At 35.8% G+C, this 18,718-nt stretch overlaps 1 protein-coding gene across 6 annotated transcripts in view; it reads left to right on the top strand.

Moving 5' to 3' along the window:
• ARAP2 (ArfGAP with RhoGAP domain, ankyrin repeat and PH domain 2) overlaps window positions 1-18,718 on the top strand; it is a 355,345-nt gene that overhangs the window by 21,028 nt on the left and 315,599 nt on the right. For all 6 annotated transcript variants that reach the window (XR_008687007.2, XM_055434098.2, XM_055434096.2 and 3 more), the window contains exons 3-6: window positions 4,072-4,130; window positions 5,382-5,458; window positions 6,111-6,202; window positions 7,943-8,296. Coding sequence is in view for 5 of the 6 variants with exons in the window: in XM_055434098.2 (XP_055290073.2) it covers window positions 4,072-4,130; window positions 5,382-5,458; window positions 6,111-6,202; window positions 7,943-8,296 (582 nt within the window). In the remaining variant the exon portion in view is untranslated. The remainder of the gene's footprint in view (window positions 1-4,071; window positions 4,131-5,381; window positions 5,459-6,110; window positions 6,203-7,942; window positions 8,297-18,718) is intronic.

Genomic DNA, 18,718 nt, shown 5'->3' with positions numbered 1-18,718 from the left:
CTTATTGGTAGGATTAGGACACCAAGTTCTACCTCATCAGTCTGTTAAGGAGATGAAATATGAGATGGAGATACATAAACCCCTAACAAAATGCTTTGGGAATAATAGGTATCAGAATATAAAATAGCTTGAGAAAATTTATTTATAGATAAATGAGAATATAAATGGATAATCACCAGTTTTAAAAACAGCTTGTTTTCTGTGTTGAGCTAATTTTCATCTTCAGTAGATCAAATGAACTTGGTTGATAGATTTGGTAATTGCTTGCAGGTGGATATTGAAGTGCAAAATCAATACATATCATTGCATACTTTTTTCTTTATATTTATAAAAATTAAGCTAATGAAATATGCTTTAAAATACCACTAGTTGATTTACTTAAAAGAGTTCAAAATCTTTTTATTAATTTGCTTTTTTTTTTTTGTAGTAAGTTAAAGTTAAGTTTTTTATTAAGCATGATGGTTTTGAATAGGACTTACAGATCTCCGCTGCCTGAGTTTGAATCCCAGTTTAGTTACTTAAGAGCTGTGTGACTTTTGGAAAGTAACTGCTTTGTTTGCCAATTTTCTTCTTAAAAAGTGCAGATAAGGATAGCTCTTACTTCTTCGGGTGTTTGTGACTAAATGCACACACATACACATTGTGAGTGTGTGAGTGTATTTATAAGATTTTGAAACCTGTGTCTGATATATAGTAAGTGCTCAATAAGAATTAGCAGTATTTATTATTAGCAGAAGTTATCAAAGATGTAGAAAATTTGAATGCTGCTCTACTCAGGGGTTCAAATTATTAACGTATATTTGTGTCAGTGACATACAAATTTGAGGAAATGATTATAGCCATATCACAGTGTCAGGAATCTGGAAATAGTGAACAAATAAAGGATGAATTATTTTGCAACACTTAGATAAACTTGTATGCCCTCTCCTGTCACAGACTGCTTCTATCCTGACTTTAAATAATGATTATTACACTCATACTTTTAAAAAAATATTGTATCTCTTAAGTATATCCGAAACAATATGCTACAGTTTTGACTGTCTTGTGGACTTAAAAATGCAATCATATAGTAACTGTTCTTACTAAGCTCATTTTGCTTAGCTTTGAAACTTCTCTATGTTGATACATACAGTTGCAGACTATTTTCATTGCTGTATAATAATTCATTGTATGGCTATACCATGATATCCATTCTTCTGTTTCATGTGCTCAACATAGTCTAGTATTTTACATATAAACAATAAAATAGACCAATGCTAAATATATATGTTGATGAATTTTGACAAGTATGAATACCTACGTGAGCACCACCACAGTAAGCATAGGGAACATCTCTATCACTCCTGAAAAATCACCTGTGCACATAGGTAGTAAATTATTCTATCACCTGCATTGGGCAACCACTGATTTCACTGTAAATTAGTTTTACCTGTTCTAGGGTTTCATACAAATGATGTCATACAGCAAGTAACATTGTGTTTGATATCTTTTATTCAACCTGATGTTTTTGAGATGCATCCACGTGGCTGTATGTCAGTTTGTTGTTGTGGCTGTTGAATGTTGTTGTTCTGTGTGATTCTTCCACAACTTCTTTTAACTTTTGCATGTTGACACATACTTGAGTGGTTTTTCTTGGGGCACATCCTACATGCGTGTCTATTGACTATATACCTAAAAGTAGAGTTGCTGTTGTGGGATATTACTTATGTTCCATTTTGGAAGGTAATACAAAGTGGTTCTCACCATTGAATGGTTATGCTCACTTACTTTAACACCAGCAGTGTATGTCTATTCCTTTTGTCTCATACCCTCAATAGCATTTTGTTCTTTAAACAATTTTAGCTGTACAGGTTGGTGGATAGTGATATTTCATTGTGATTTTAATTTGTATTTTTCTGATGACCAGTGAAATTGAGGATCTTCTAATGCATTTATTGGCCATTGGCCAGTTTCTGTCTTCTTTTATGTGGTGCCTTTTGAAGTCATTTACCCATTTTAGGGAAACGGAGTTGTTTTGAATTGCTAGCCTTCTTTCACTCAGCATGATGATTCTGAGATTTATTCATAGTATGTGTAGTATTAATGAATGTGAACATAACTAGTGAGTGCCCACGTCCTTACCTTACTTCTAGTCTTAGGGAAAATGTTCTGTCTTTAATTACTGATTACAATTATTATTTTAATAAATGCCCTTTATTAGGTTCAGGAAGTTTTCTTTCTTTCCAGTTCCTAGTTTGCTGAGAGTTTTAGTGATGGATAGGTGTTGAATTTGGCAGTTGGTTTTTCTGAATCTATTGCCATGAGAATGTGATTTTTCTCCTTTATCTTCTTAATTTAGTGAATTATATTCATTTTTCCCTGTTAAATCAATTTTGCTTTCTTGGGATAAATTTCATCTGGTCGTAATATATTATCCTTTCTATGTATTGTTGCATTTGATTTGCTAATAGTTAATGATTTTTTGCATGTTAAGTTCATGAGGAATATTTGTCTAACTTTATCTGTTTTATTTTTCACTGGTTGTATACCAGTAATACTGGCCTTACAGAATGAATTAGGAAGTAATTCTTCCTTCTCTCTTTTCTGAAAATGTTTATGTAGACTTGGTGTTATTCCTTCCTTAAATGTTTGGTGGAACTTACCAGTGAAATCTTGCGAGTCCCTTGGACTGCAAGGAGATCCAACCAGTCCATCCTAAAGGAGACCAGTCCTGGGTGTTCATTGGAAGGACTGATGCTGAAGCTGAAACTCCAATACTTTGGCCACCTCATGTGAAAAGTTGACTCACTGGAAAAGACCCTGATGCTGGGAGGGATTGGGGGCAGGAGGAGAAGGGAATGACAGAGGATGAGATGGCTGGATGGCATCACCGGCTTGATGCACATGAGTTGGGTGAACTCCGGGAGTTGGTGTTGGACAGGGAGGCCTGGCGTGCTGTGATTCATGGGGTCACAAAGAGTCGACACAACTGAGTGACTGAACTGAACTGAACCAGTGAAATATTTGGGCGTGGAGCTTTTTTGTGGGTAGGTGATTAATTGTTAAATTCAGATTTCCTAATAGATGCAGGGATATTAAGATTTTTTTATTCTTGTGTCATATTTGATCATTTGTGTCTCTAGGAATTTTTCCATGTCATCTAAGTTATTGAATTTATTGACAAAGTTTTTCTTAATAATTTGTAATTATCCCTCTTATGTTTGTGGAACTTGTAGTGATGTATTCTCTTTCACTCCTGATACTGATAACTTGTCTGCTCTGTATCTCACTTTTATCAATTTTACTGGTCTTTTCAAAGAACCAGCTTTTTGTTACAGTGATTTTTAAATTTTTGTCTATAGCCTATTTCATTACTTTGTGTGTGTGTAAAAGTGATTTTAATGGATTTTACAAGTATTTGCTTCTCACTTTTTATAATACACAAAAGTGAACATATTTACTCAAGTATTTATGGCATTTTTGTTTTAGCGTCACAATACTGAATCAAAAATCTGTCTAGTTCTAAGAGTATAATTGAAAATATGTAATACCTTTTATCCAAGATCTTACAGTCTTGGGAAAGAGATACTACAGGTAATTAATTAGAATACAATATAATAGCAGTGACAGAGGAAAACACTGTGGAAATAGGATAATACCTACTACTATATGAAAGAGTTCTATTATTAATTACCTGTAGTATCTCTTTCCCAAGGCTATAAGATCTTTGAGAAAAGGTATTACATATTTTCAATTATACTCTTAGAGCTAGACAGATTTTTGATTCAGTATTGTGAAGCTAAGACAAAAATGTGTAAATACTTGAGCAAATATGTTCACTTAATTTTGTGAATTATAAAAAGTGAGAAGCAAATACTTGTAAAATCCATTAAAATCACTTTCTTTAAGGCTATTTAGAAAAACTGGTTTATGGAATCTGGCCATTGTATTTTATTAAAATCAAACTTATTTTTGAATATCGGTTTTTCTACTGAAGAGGATATATGTGCCTACAATTAATCCTTTACTCAAGATAGTAACATCTGGTTTACATATGTGTTTTAATGGCTCTATTTTTTTCTTTGCTCTAAGCTATTTCCGTGAGAGAAGAAATGTTGCTACCTCAACTGGAAAATCTGTGACACAGCAAAGTGAGTCTCCTGTTTTAGTCTGTGAATTAGTTAGTACTCATTTGATAGTCTTCCATTCCGTTCCGTCGCTCAGTCGTGTCCGACTCTGTGCAACCCCGTGGACTGTAACTTACCAGGCTTCTCCGTCCATGGGATTCTCCAGGCAAGAATACTGGAGTGGGTTACCGTTTCCTTCGCCAGGGGATCTTCCCGACCCAGCGATCGAACCCAGGTCTCCCGCATCGGAGGCAGACGCTTTAACCTCTGAGCCACCCTTACATGTGTTAAAATCATGGCCAAGAAGGCAACCCACCTGTGGAATAGGGAGCAGTGGGAATAACTGTCTACCAGGGTTCATAGTACTCCAGACACTTTTCAAATGGATGAATGAAAAACAGTAATATACATACAGACTCCTGGAAATTTGCACATGTTAATGTACGATTTTTTTCTACAGTCTTCGTTTATCATTAACCACAGTTGAAGGCATTTAACTAAGTTACGTGGTTTCTGAGTCTGAAATACAGGATGTATATTTATGGAAAGTAATTTTGCCATGGTAACAAGAAAAGGTGACATTCGTTGCTCTGGTCAACCGCTCACTGACAGAGACTTTTCTTTCTGAAAATTCTGCTTATGCAAGTTCAGGAACATTCTTCTCAGTTCTGTTAGTAAGCACTTGGCTAGTGAGCCTTTAAAAGAGTTTGCAACAACAGAAAATGCAAATGTTAAGAATTCTTTATTGTAGATTTGTGTAATTCAGGGATAGTGGAAATTCTCTTGAAATAATTTATTTCCAGGTGTGCTAGCAGTTATGGTGTTAGAGGGATTATATTAAGTGGATTCTGGCATTTTGAATGCTATTAACATCTAGCTGTCAGTGAACTTTTAATGATCATTTGTTGAAAATTACAGTAGAGTTGAGATTAATTTTCTGCCATTATTTAGGAATTAACATTGTAAATATACCGTGACAATTTCCATTGTATGGGGAAATGTGTTTAGTTTTATTAATGTGGATCTTAGAGGTTAGCAAGGACGAATATGACACATCACACTTGTGATACATCTTAGTTGTAAAGTAAGGCATGTATACAGAAAGAAAAGCACAGTTAGAGTTGATTTGGAGGTAAGAATTATGAGCATAATTTGGACTCTCAGAATAAAGCTGAATTGTGATATTGTTATGAAATAAATACATGCTTTTGTAAAAGAAAAAAAAAATTCACACTATTCTCATCGTTCCATCTCATTCTGTCATTCCCCCAAAAGATACAAAGGAGGAGAATTCATCTTCCATTTTACCTTATGGAGAGACCTTTCTTTTCCAGAGGCTAGAGAATTCCAAGGTTAGTCCCATACATTTTAATTTTTTCCATATTCAGTTCTTTGCTTTTCTGCCTTTACATGCCTCTTCATTTTCCTTTAAGCTGTTTGAAGAATGTGTTATATGGAAGAAAAATTTCTAGTCAGTAAAATTGTGTTCAGTAAAATCATGATAAATTGATACCTTAAAATATATATCACAAAAACACATTTTAGTTTGTTTTTAGGGATAAAGATCAATGAGTTTTACAAATTTACCATAAGCTACTTAAAAAAAAAGAAAAACCCCCATTAAAAAGAAAAAAAAACTGACAAAAGCCCTCGATTTTACTTTTCCTTATATCCAAATATAGACAGACTTTTATTTTCTCTCAAGAACTCTTGCTCTTTTGGTATTTTATTTCTTGGTCAAGATTAAGTTGGAAAACAAAAAATAAGTGGGAAAGTAAATCAGTTTTTAGCATCTTATGTTCTTAGTTGAAAATGTGTACTAATGATGTAAATAAAATACTGAAAAGGCATCAAAAGACTATGTTTACTTTTGCCTCGCTAATTAAGTTGTTTTTGTTGAAAATTGAGCTAAACAATAGACATTTGTTTAATAAAACTAAACCCATATGCTGTGGATTTTGTAGAATATTGTGACCCTGAAAAAAAATATATTCTTTTTTATAGAAGAGATCTATAAAGAATGAATTTTGGACCCAGGAAGAAACACTCAAAGGGGAAACAGCTACTGAAAGAAACTCATTTTTTGTCAAATCAAGGTATGAGGACATGATTGATAATGATTAATTCTTTTGAATAGAATGTTATACACAATTCATTGTTCAACTCTTTTTCATATTGTATTTCTAAGAAAATAATTTATATTGGAAAGTTCAAATCCTTTCTTTTGATAACAGCACTCATTTTAATAATTTAGAGTCTATAAATTGATTCTATAATCTGTAGCACATTAATTTTGTTTTTTCATAATTGAAACCAATCTCCCCTTTTCAGAATGGCAAATATGTGGTAACTATGTTTGCACTTTAAAGACAGGAAGTTACCTCAGTATGAAGAAGAAAGGGGCAATGCCAAATATGTCACTATGTGAGGTACAGAATTTTTACAGATGTAATGTAGAAGTTCAGCAGTGATAAGCAGCTTGAAAATTATCCAGTTATTTGTATCATTATCCAGTTATTTAGATCAACATGAGGTTAAACAGAGTATGTAAGGCACCAACATAAATTTTATTTTTCCTCTCAGTTTTATTAGCACTTGATATAGTGCATCATTACTTAACATTTGTCTTCTAGCTTATCCTTTATTCTCAAAGGCTGACACTGTTGAGGGTTTCCTTAAATTGGAATAAATAATTGCGTGTCTTCAGTAAGCATTTGAACCTATTAAAATGCAGAATATGGAAGGAGCCAAGTTAATCCTTCTTGAAGGAAGCAGTGGTGGCTCAGCAGTGAAAAATCCACCTGCCAGTGCAGGAGACACAGGAGATGCAGGTTCCATCCCTGGGTCGGGAAGACCCCCTGGAGGAGGGCGTGGCAACCCACTCCAGTAATCTTGCCTGGAGAACCCCATGGGTTCTCCCACGGACAGAGGAACCTGGTAGGCTACAGTCCATAGGGTCACAAAGAGTTGGACATGATTGAAGTGACTGAGCACTCAAAACACACACACAAGGAAGCAGTGGTTTTTAGAACTTCATGTCCAGAAGGATGTAATTTGACCCCTCAGCCTATGTGTCTCACTGATTAGCAAAAACTTCTTTGTACTGAGTTTTGTTATACATAAATGGCTGAGCGAGTCTATTTTGTCATTCCTTAAATCTATAGGAAAATAATCAGCAATTGTGTATTCCCGTAAATATTACACATTACACAGCTTTTGCCTTGATATCCTGGACCTTTCTTATTTTTTATTAGCTAAGTCTAGTTTTTTTATTTTCTAAGTCTAGTTTTTCCTCATCTAGTTTTTTTCCTTAATTTTGCAAAATAATACTAAAGGTTTCACTTTGTTTTATTACGTGATGATGGAGCAGAGGGTCTTTGGAGTCCTTTTGTGGAGAGACAGAGAGAGGGCAAGTGGAAATAAGATCTCCAGTGCCTCTCTCCACGATGCTGTGCTTCACGATCTTGCCTGTTAAGTGGCTGACCACATATTGGTGCTGGTGAAGATGTTTAAATTGTGATGCAGAGAACATGGCAGTCTCCATCCTTAGTACTTACACTCAACCCCCAAAATAAACAGATCAGATTAAATGATACATAAAAGAAAAAGACACTACTTCTTGTAGTATATGAATAGGTATTCAAATATGTCTTAGGATAATGGGAGAGTTCTGTTTTTCTCAAAGAGTTTTAAAAATTATCCAGTTGTATTAATTGAACTCAGATTTTCTTGACCTTAAATTTCTGTAATTGGTTGTTTATAAATAGAAAAAGTCATCGATGACTTGAGTCACATACAGTACCAGGAAGTATTAACACCATTCTTTTTCCATTTAGCATATATGATAACAGGACGGAAAATATAAATGAAGACAAAGTAGAAGATATTTGGATACCTCGAGAGGACAAAAGCAATCTTCCTATAGACTCTGCTTCAGAATCAGAGTATTCAACAGTAGAAGAATGCTTTCAGAGTTTAAGAAGAAAAAATTCAAAGCCATCTAAATCAAGGACTCAAAAAGCAGTGAATTTGGACCCTGTTAATAGGCACAGTTATCCACTAAGCTCAACAAGTGGAAATGCTGATTCACCAGTTATTTCCTCAAATATAATATCTCCCTATGCCTGTTTTTATGGATCATCTACAAGGAAGGTTAAATCCGGATGGCTTGACAAACTCTGTCCCCAAGGGTATGTGTTCTTTCCTTTTTTAAGTGGCTTATTTAAAAAAAAATTAAGTGTATCCATTTCTAAACCTGATACGTTGCTGCTGCTCCTTCCCACCCCTACCATATGCATAGAGACAGTTTTGAGAGACTTTTGATAGCATTTTTGCAAATGCTGTTTCTTTAGATATATGAGGGGCATGTGCCATGTACTGTATGGAATTCTTAAAAGGTTCTGAAAGCAAATTAAAACTGAAAGTCCTGATTTCACATCTAGATCCTTAATGTTAGTTTCTAACTTTGCACCGTAATGCTCTATCCTGTGTCTCAATTTGTAGCAAAGAAAAACAACACAGATTCAGTTAGTATTACTCGGCCCACACTGTTTGACTTTCGTTCATATTATAACAGTGTTCTGTTTGGGAATACAAGGCTTACTGTAGTTAGGGAAAAGTAGGTCATTGTTAGATTTTAGGCTTTACTGTTATAGATATATTGTTTTGAGTTTTGAATGTTGCACAAAAGGTCAGAGTCCCTTGAATATTATACTTTTGAAGCAGATTTATCATTTCAGATGTTAACAAAGAAACTTCTGTCCTTAAGCATTTTACAATACTGATAAATCTTTGGAGAGGGATTATGTTTAATTAGAATTATTTTCTGAATTTTGAGTATCCTTTTGAAATATTTACTGGAAATGTTTTTCATGAATTATTAAATTATTTTGTGAAGAAGTGGTAAGAATACACAGAAGAACTGTACAAAAAAGATCTTCATGACCCAGATAATCACGATGGTGTGATCACTCACTTAGAGCCAGACATCCTGGAATGTGAAGTCAAGTGGGCCTTAGGAAGCATCACTATGAACAAAGCTAGTGGAGGTGACGGAATTCTAGTTGAGCTATTTCGAATCCTGAAAGATGATGCTGTGAAAGTGCTGCACTCAATATGCCAGCAAATTTGGAAAACACAGCAGTGGCCACAGGACTGGAAAAGGTCAGTTTTCATTCCAATCCCAAAGAAAGGCAATGCCAAAGAATGCTCAAACTACTACACAATTGCACTCATCTTGCACACTAGTAAAGTAATGCTAAAAATTCTCCAAGACAGGCTTCAGTAATACGTGAACCATGTACTTCCAGATGTTCAAGTTGGTTTTAGAAAAGGCAGAGGAACCAGAGATCAAATTGCCAACATCCGCTGGATCATGGAAAAAGCAAGAGAGTTCCAGAAAAACATCTATTTCTGATTTATTGACTATGCCAAAGGCGTTGACTGTGTGGATCCAATAAACTGTGGAAAATTCTGAAAGAGATGGGAAAACCAGACCACCTGACCTGCCTCTTGAGAAACCTGTATGCAGGTCAGGAAGCAGCAGTTAGAAATGGACGTGGAACAACAGACTGGTTCCAAATAGGAAAAAGAGTATGTCAAGGCTGTATATTGTCACCCTGCTTATTTAACTTATATGCAGAGAACATCATGAGAAACGCTTGGCTGGATGAAGTACAAGCTGAAATCTAGATTGCTGGGGAAAATACCAATAACCTCAGATATGCAGATGACACCACCCTATGGCAGAAAGTGAAGAAGAACTAAAGAGCCTCCTGATGAAAGTGAAAGAGGAGAGTGAAAAAGTTCACTTAAAGCTCAACATTCAGAAAACTAAGATCATGGCATCCGGTCCCATCATTTCATGGCAAATAGATGGGGAAACAGTGGCAGACTTTATTTTTCTGGGCTCCAAATCACTGCAGACGCTGATTGCAGCCATGAAATTAAAAGACACTCCTTGGAAGCAAAGTTATGACCAACCTAGATAGCATATTAAAAAGCAGAGATATTACTTTGCCAACAAAGTTCCTTCTAGTCAAGGCTATGGTTTTTCTAGTGGTCATGTATGGATGTGAGAGTTGGACTGTAAAGAAAGCTGAGCACCGAAGAATTGATGCTTTGTAACTGTGGTGTTGGAGAAGACTCTTGAGTCCCTTGGACTGCAAGGAGATCCAACCAGTCCATTCTAAAGGAGATCATTTCTGGGTGTTCGCTGGAAGGACTGATGTTGAAGCTGAAACTCCAGTATTTTGCCACCTGATGCAAAGAGTTGACTCATTGGAAAAGACCCTGATGCTGAGAAGGATTGAGGGCAGGAGAAGTGGATGACAGCATGAGATGGTTGGATGACATCACTGACTCCATGGACATTGGTTTGGGTGAACCCTGGGAGTTGGCGATGGAGAGGGAGGCCTGGCGTCCTGCGGTTCATGGGGTCACAAAGAGTCGGACGTGACTGAGCGACTGAACTAAACTGAAGTCTCTCCTGTTTAAGTTGATGTGGTATGTGTCCTTGTGTTGTGCTGGTTTTCTCTACTCTTCCCTTGAAAAGATGCATCATTTCTAGAAAGCATTGTTTTCACCTAAAATATATTTTATTAGCAAAAAATTTACCAGAAGAAGAATTAGTTGACTAATGGGAGAAGAAATACTATTTCTTAAGAAAGAAAAAAAGATGCTGAGCACGTTTTTGGTTAGTAGTGATATAGTTACTATTTCAACAAATTAGTTATAGACGAAACTGAAGCAGAGTACTTCTTAATATCAGGTATTTTTGTTTAAATTCTGGTTCCATTAGGGTGACAAAATTGTCAAATGTGTCTGTTTTCATCAATCATGGATATTATTGGTAAATGCATAGTCAAATTGTAAAGTTATGAGTCATGACTCATATATACACACTGGTGGAATGAAGCAGTGAGCTGGAATTATCTCATATCTCTCATTTCTGTAGAACTTAAATGATTAGGGAGATCCCAGCCCTCTCTAAGCATCACTGGAAGATTTAGTAAACTCTTTCAGAGCCCCCATCAGCTGTGGTTTCCTGTGTGATCTCTGATGGCACCTTGCTCTTGACAGGGTTAGTATGTTTATGCTCCAGGCATCTGAGAAAGTTTCGCCATTAACTGGTCACCTCTGGGACAGTTAGAATGTTACGTTTCTCTTTATCAGAACTCTGACTTTCATCCTTTCTATTTTGAATCAGCCTAAGGTTCAGTTCAGTTCAGTTGCTCAGTTATGTCCAACTCTTTGCAACCCCATGAATCGCAGCACGCCAGGCCTCCTGTTAGAAGCTATAATTTTTTGAGATTTTTAATTTTTCCATTTTAGGTAAAATAATTGAGTTTTCTGACTTTAGAGACTTTTCCCAGTAGACCAGGAAGCAGCTAGGAAAGTAAACAAAGGAGCTTGTTATATCACTAAGAAGTTTGAAAGCTCTTCTCTATGATTATATTACTAAAACTTAAATATGTGTAATTGGCCAAGAAGCCTGTGTTTATTAGATCACAAGTAAAATGTCCATTTTTCCTTTTTCTAATTAGACTCTGTAGGCTGTGGTGAGAGCGTTTGATGCTCATTACTTAGACAAAACGATGCCTGTCCATTGCTTACGCAGAGGTTGCCGAGCTTTAATCTCATGGCCACACATCTCTTTGGTGCAGGTGGCAGTGATTTTGATGGTGTTCTAAATTCTGCAGAGAAAGTATTAGCAACCTTTTTCTGTAAAACTCAGATAATACGTACTTTAATCTTTATAGCCATATGATATCTGTGGGAGCTCAGTGTCTCAGCCATTGGAGCATGAAAGCAGCCGCAGAGAAGGTGTAAACTGATGAATGAGGCTGCGTTTCAAGGGAACTTTATTTATAAACACATCTAATGGGCCATGTTTGGCTTGTGGGACATAAGAACGTAAAACTGATTCAGCGGTGTGGCTGAAAGCTCATACCAGCTTCCTCCATCTCCCTTGGGCCCCATGTTGAAAATTATAACCTAGATTACAGAAGGGGAAAGCTGCTTTATTATTCTATCAAGTCTAGATCTAATCAGAAGCCGAATCCCTCTTTGAGGGCCTTTGCACTTATTCTTCTTTCAGCCCTGTGTGCTTATAGCCAGAGAACAACATGGCTTACACCTTACCTTCCTCAAGGTCTTGTTCTAAAGTCTCCTTTGCATTGAGGCCCTGACACTAAAGTTAATATTACCACTTCCCCCTCTCCCACCACCCCATCACTCCCTTAACTGCTCAGTTTTTCTCATCGCTCATACACTAGCATTTATTTAATGCATAAATGCTCCATGGGGACACTCATCTCTATTGGGTTTTGTTTACTGCAGTATCCTCGGCAGCTGGAAGGTTGCCTGGCAGTGGTAGATAACTCAGTGTTTGTTGTTGAATAAATTAGTAAAAAACCTAGTGTTAGACATCATTTCTTTTCAGTTTTCCTAAAACATCTATTTTTTAAAATCTATAGTAATGTAATAAAAACTAAACTCCAAACACTGTAATGATTGGAAATCTGTCTATTCTATTGATAATGCTGGTGTACATCAGCAGAGCAATGGACTCTCAGTGCGCTTATTGAAATTCTGTTTAATCCCTTAAGAAAAGTACAAGTGTTGTCAGAACACAGTTTAAAGCAAATAATAGCCATACTCAGTTATCCTTCTCCAAGTAATGTTTGAAACTGTCCTCAGTCATAAGTGACATTAAACAAAGTAATCAAATTCATAATCTGGATTTATTTTACATGATTGAGTGTCTGTTTGCTTTGAAATGGAAATGCCAGTTCTGAATCAATACACAGTATGTGAAAACTGCCCAATAATTGTATAACACCATGCAACTAGAGAAATATGGAAACACTTCTAGCTGAGCTTAAAGTATGAAAATTTAAGCATTTGAACTAATTATATATTTATATTACTGGTTTTAAAAAATAAATGAAAAAAAAACTTTAGTAAAATGTTGAACTTGGGCCTGTATTAGTGTTTCAAACTTGTCAAGCAGATGAAAAACTTAATAGTCTCGTGTTTAAAAAAAAAAACTACTGGTTTTGAGGATAAAATGCCAAGTCTCTTTCCTTTCTCTTTCCTATTTGTAACTCATAAGCTCAAACTTTTCAGTAAGTCTGATTAGATGCAAATATGGAAGACTGGATAGAATTTATTACAACATTTCCTGAATATAGAACTCAGAAGAGTCCTGTGAATTGCTATAAAGAAAAGAGAAACATGGTTGAATGTGCTTCTGGGAGAAGCGCTATTGAAATATCCAAGAATATCTGTAATTAGAAAACCCTTTTGACTTCTTAACCTGCTGTTTCCTAAGGATGTTTATGTGTTCAGTATTTGGTATAATGCACCAAGCATATTTATAAAAAAATGCAGTGTATCTCAAGGAATTTATATTTTATTTGCCAAGATGTTTAAGAACCTTGTTTTCTTGTTGGTATTCAGTCACTAAGTCGTGTCCGACTCTTTGCGACTCCATGATCTGCAGCACACCAGGTTGAATTCTTCTTTAAAAAATTATTAATTTTTTAACTATAGAGAAGCATTGTATAGAAATATGAATCTGGGGCAGCAGGAGCTGAACATTTAAGGCTAATCCAGCAATGCGTGAATATAATACACTTACATTATGGAAGAATATAATGAGCAAAACGTGTTCCTTGTCTTTTTTGTGTCTTCCTCTTAAGGCAGAAAAAAATACAAAGAAAGATAAACTCAAAAGACAAAGTATAACAGTTGGTACAGAAAGGTCCACAGAGTACAGAATCATGAGGTTACAGAGGAGCTGAGAAAACATTTCTTCAAAGATCATCTCGGGAGGAAGAATACCAGCTCAATGACCTTTGGAAAATGCCAGTTAAAACCATTTTAACTGGCATTTTTAGCTGAAGTACTTTTCAGACTAGAGGGAATGAAAAGGCACTGGTATAGGTGATATCTGGATGTCCTGAAGTCTATGAGATAATAGAGGGATTAGTTGGAGTTATTTTATGGAAGAAACAAATTAGGCTCTAGGATCAAGAGGGAAGATCAGGCAGAGAATTACATGTCCAGGTTGAACACAGAACTAGGGAAAGTGAAAAAGCCAGAGGTCAAATATCAAAAAAGGGGGCAAATCCCAAGCAGTGGTTGAGGGATCACTTAGAAGCCAGTAATCCAGGACGTGGAGGATATTGTAGCTTATACTGTAGGTTCCTTTGTCAGTGCTGACTTCCCAGACAGTGCCCAGCATCTCCAAGGCTGATTCTGTGGAGTGACTCTTTACCTGCTCCATAGTGGGTGAGGACCTTCAGCCTCCCCAGAATGCTGTCCTATAGTCAGCCTTTCAGTGAAAAACAGATGTAATGGAAAATTGACAAGTCTCTGACCAGAGTGAAAGTGAAAGTCATTCAGTCGTGTTCGACTCTTTGCGACCCCATGGAATTCTCTAGGCCAGAATACTGGAGTGGGTAGCCTTTCCCTTCTCCAGGGGATCTTCCCAACCCAGGGATCGAACACAGGTCTCCCGCATTGCAGGTGGATTCTGTAACCAGCTGAGCCACAAGGGAAGCCCAAGAATACTGGAGTGGGTAGCCTATCCCTTCTCCAGTGGATCTTCCTGAATCGAACTGGGGTCTCCTGCATTGCAGGCAGATTCTTTACCAACTGAGTCATCAGGGAAGCCCACACCTTTTGAACTTGAAGTTGAATCTTAAATCTCTGACAAAAAGTATTTTTTTTATACTGGAAACTAGTTGGCCATTTCTCAAACCACACATCACTTGTGAAGAATGTGCCAAGCAAATAAAGTTTCCCAATTTTGTCTGTAGTTTGAGGAGAAGATTTTTAGTTTTAGTGTTTATTAAAATAGCATAACTATTTTCTTTCAGTCAGTCAAGCTAGCAAAGTGAATGAGAATGTTGGAATCAGACACAAATTATAATTGTCAGGCTCTTGCTCCTTTCCTATGTGACTCAGTTTCTCAGAACCCCTGTATCCCACACATAAAAATGTAAGGTCAATTGCATTTTCACAAATCCTCTGATTCTCAGCCACCTGCCCTTTATAGTCACCTACAGAGTCACTTGTGTGTATATCTCCTGAGACTCTGAAATTTTGTGAGTGAACTTGTTTTGCCTTCAATTTCATCTGTTGTAGGCTTAGCAGTCAGCTCTCTGAAACCTCCTGAGTTGGTTCCACCCCTTCTTGTGCTTTCCTGATTTCCTGATACTGTTCTTTACATCTCTGTTCAATGTTAGTTTGTAGGTAATTTATTTTTATTTGTTTTTTCATCCTTTGAGATTTTAGGATAAGTAGAGATAAATGCCGGAGAAGGCAATGGCAACCCACTCCAGTACTCTTGCCTGGAAAATCCCAAGAGCAGAGGAGCCTGGTAGGCTGTAATCCATGGGGTCATGAAGAGTCGGACAGGACTGAACGACTTCACTTTCACTTTTCACTTTCATGCATTGGAGAAGGAAATGGCAACCCACTCCCGTGTTCTGGCCTGGAGAATCCCAGGGATAGGGGAGCCTGGTGGGCTTCCGTCTATGGGGTTGCATAGAGTTGGACGCAACTGAAATGACTTAGCAGCAGCAGCAGCAGAGATGAATGCAAACTTTTAAGTGATCATCTTAGCTAGAAGCTGTTGAGTTGTTTATTTATTTTTACAGAGTATGACTCCATAAAATAGGTCTGAGTCTTTTAGCATAATTTTACATATACCATGTCATGTATACATGTATACTTGACATGTTGCAAAACTCTTTGTAAATATTATCAAAATTGTGAGTCACACATTGAAATTCATCCTTTATCATTGACTTCTAAAACTCCTTTTGGCGCTTGAGATTTTATGTTAAAATTTTTTTTTCCTCATTTAAAGCAGAGATGGAAGCTGGGATTTCAGAAAATTTGTTTTTTGGCCTCAACTCATTGTGGTTCATATTATCTTGGAAACAATCATTTTGGTTTGCTTAAAAGTGAAGAAATGCACTCTAAAAAAACACTCTAGAATAGAAAAGTGCTGATATTTTATAGAAATATTATAATTCCTTGGATGTGTATCTATAACTAATACTGCGGGATTGAAAAGCTTTGTACTTAAGAGTTATGAGATTAAATGATTAGCTAAAATAAAAAAGAGCAGTTAAATAAAAATCTGAATTTTTGGAAATTGTACCAAAAATACTGAGTCTAGCTAGGGTTAGAGCAGAAAATAAGATAAAATATGCATAGACTTCCTAAGCATTATGTAAATAAGGCAGGTGAATCTGAAACAGCGTATTTATGATATCTTTTTCTTAGATATTTTTGAAATAATTGAGAAGTATCTTTGTAATGATTAATAAAAGTCATAAATTTTGACTTAGTTACTTTTCAGTTGTGTGATATTTAAAGATGACAGTTTGGTAGCCTCTATCACTTTAGTGTCATTGGTTAGCATACTGATCCAATTTTTAAAGAGTTAAAAGATATATTAAAAAAATAAAAACCTTGCTGGCACTTCAGATCGAAATTAAAAAGGAGTGCCTTCATGTAAGTATTTCATAGAGATTTAGTTGTTTGTATATACATGGTTGTTTAAAAAGAACTTTTAAAATACACAGTTTTTGAGACAATAAAAGCCAACACCAGGTGGCGAGACTGTATTTAAGATAGCAGCTGAAACTCTACACCAGCTGCCCTACCAGAACTGAAGGGAAGAGCTTATAGAAATCAATGACACTGCACCTACCTTATAAATTATTGTAAAAAATCTTCTCAAAGCAATGTTTCCCTTTAGGATCCTAACAACAAAATAGTATAAAACCTAGGCTAATATTTTTCTTGTTTGCTTTGACCTTTTTTCCTGAAAGAATTCTGAAGTACTTTGCAGAATTGAACTCACATATCAAATAGGTGGAGGTCAAATGTTACTGCGACCTGAAGGAATATGCAAGATACTTTGCTGTAAAAATGTACCAGCATCTGTTTTGTGTAGTTTGTTAAGAGCACAGACTTAGGGACCAGACTGCCTGAATTTTCTTCATAGAAATGATCTTTATTAATTGTGTGACTTGGGCAAATTATTTAACCTGCCAGTCCCTCAGTGCCTTCATCTGTAAAATGGGAATATTTTTGCTTCCTATGATTGTTTGGAGGATTAAATGAATTAATATTTATGTATAGCTTGCTACAGTGTCTAGAACAAAGCGCTATATAAATGTTTGCTATTTTTATTATCAAGATTATTGTGCCAGATAAGTTCTTTATTGACTGAGGTTTTAAAATCGGTGTGTAATAATTTATCAGTATTTCAGATCTAATTTGTGTCATGTGATGGTAGGAACACAGACTAGAGTGACATTGTTTTTATATCTTGTCTTTTTTCAACATTTACTAAATAAATTGTTAATTGAAATTTAAGGGAAAGGCATAAGTTATGTTAGAGAAAGCTTGTAAAGTACTTTAGCAACATCGAATTGTCTGTAATAGATTAATTTTACATACTTACTCTGGAATTAGTTGCTGGATATTGAGTAGACTTTTATAAATATATGAGAAAAATGACTAATTCTTACACAGTAAAGATAATTCTTAAAAATCAACTATTCATAACTTTTTTAAAATTTAAAATTGTATTGGCATTTAGAAACATAGTGCATCTTAAGCTCTCCCTTTTATGCAGTTGAAATTTTGATTAAATTTTAGAGTTTGCCAGTTCAAATCCAGGTGTCCATTTGGCAGAAAGGGGACTTATATTGTGAGATAGTATCTAAGTACAAGTTCTTATCCTCAACCAATTGGTAGAATTTAGTATTGAAGTTCACATGCAGAAAATAGCTAATTTAATATTGACACATTTAATGAATAAAATAGATTATATGTGTAATTTCAGAAACATATTTGCATCTTTAAATAGGAAGATACAAAATACACATAAAGAGTATATTTTAAAAAGATGTAACTGTGAAATGTATTTTAAAATTTCGTGGAAATACTGATGAATTACAAAGTTTATATCATAAAAATCTGATCTTTAGTATTTGAAAAGAACAAAAAGAAATTAAGGGTAAAGTGGTTTAGTTAGTAATTTATTTTCTCTATCCATAAAATGAGATTTGAGGAAGCATCTTACAATGAGAAATACATTTATTTGTTATTATATGCACTAGATATTGAGCATATTTTATATGCTAGAAACTGTGGTAGTCGCTGGTTTTACATTGATTAAAAAGACATGGTTTCTGTGCTCAAGAATCTCAGTATCTATTGAATAGTATGGGAGATGGAGGACACAAATCAGTCAGTTCAGTCGCTCAGTCGTGTCCGATTCTTTGCAACCCCATGAATCACAGCACCCCAGGCCTCCCTGTCCATCAACAGCTCCTGGAGTTCACTCATACTCATGTCCGTCAAGTCGGTGATGCCATCCAGCCATCTCATTCTCGGTCGTCCCCTTCTCCTCCTGCCCCCAATCCTTCCCAGCATCAGAGTCTTTTCCAGTGAGTCAACTCGTTGCATGAGGTGGCCAAAGTATTGGAGTTTCAGCTTCAGCATCAGTCCTTCCAATGCACACCCAGGATTGATCTCCCTTAGAATGGACTGGTTGGATCTCCTTGCAGTCCAAGGGA

This window comes from Moschus berezovskii, chromosome 5, assembly GCF_049115385.1.
Source record: "Moschus berezovskii isolate FMDL1 chromosome 5, NW_MosBer_1.0, whole genome shotgun sequence".
NCBI lineage: Eukaryota > Metazoa > Chordata > Mammalia > Artiodactyla > Moschidae > Moschus > Moschus berezovskii.
This window is presented reverse-complemented; position numbering and strand designations above follow the sequence as displayed.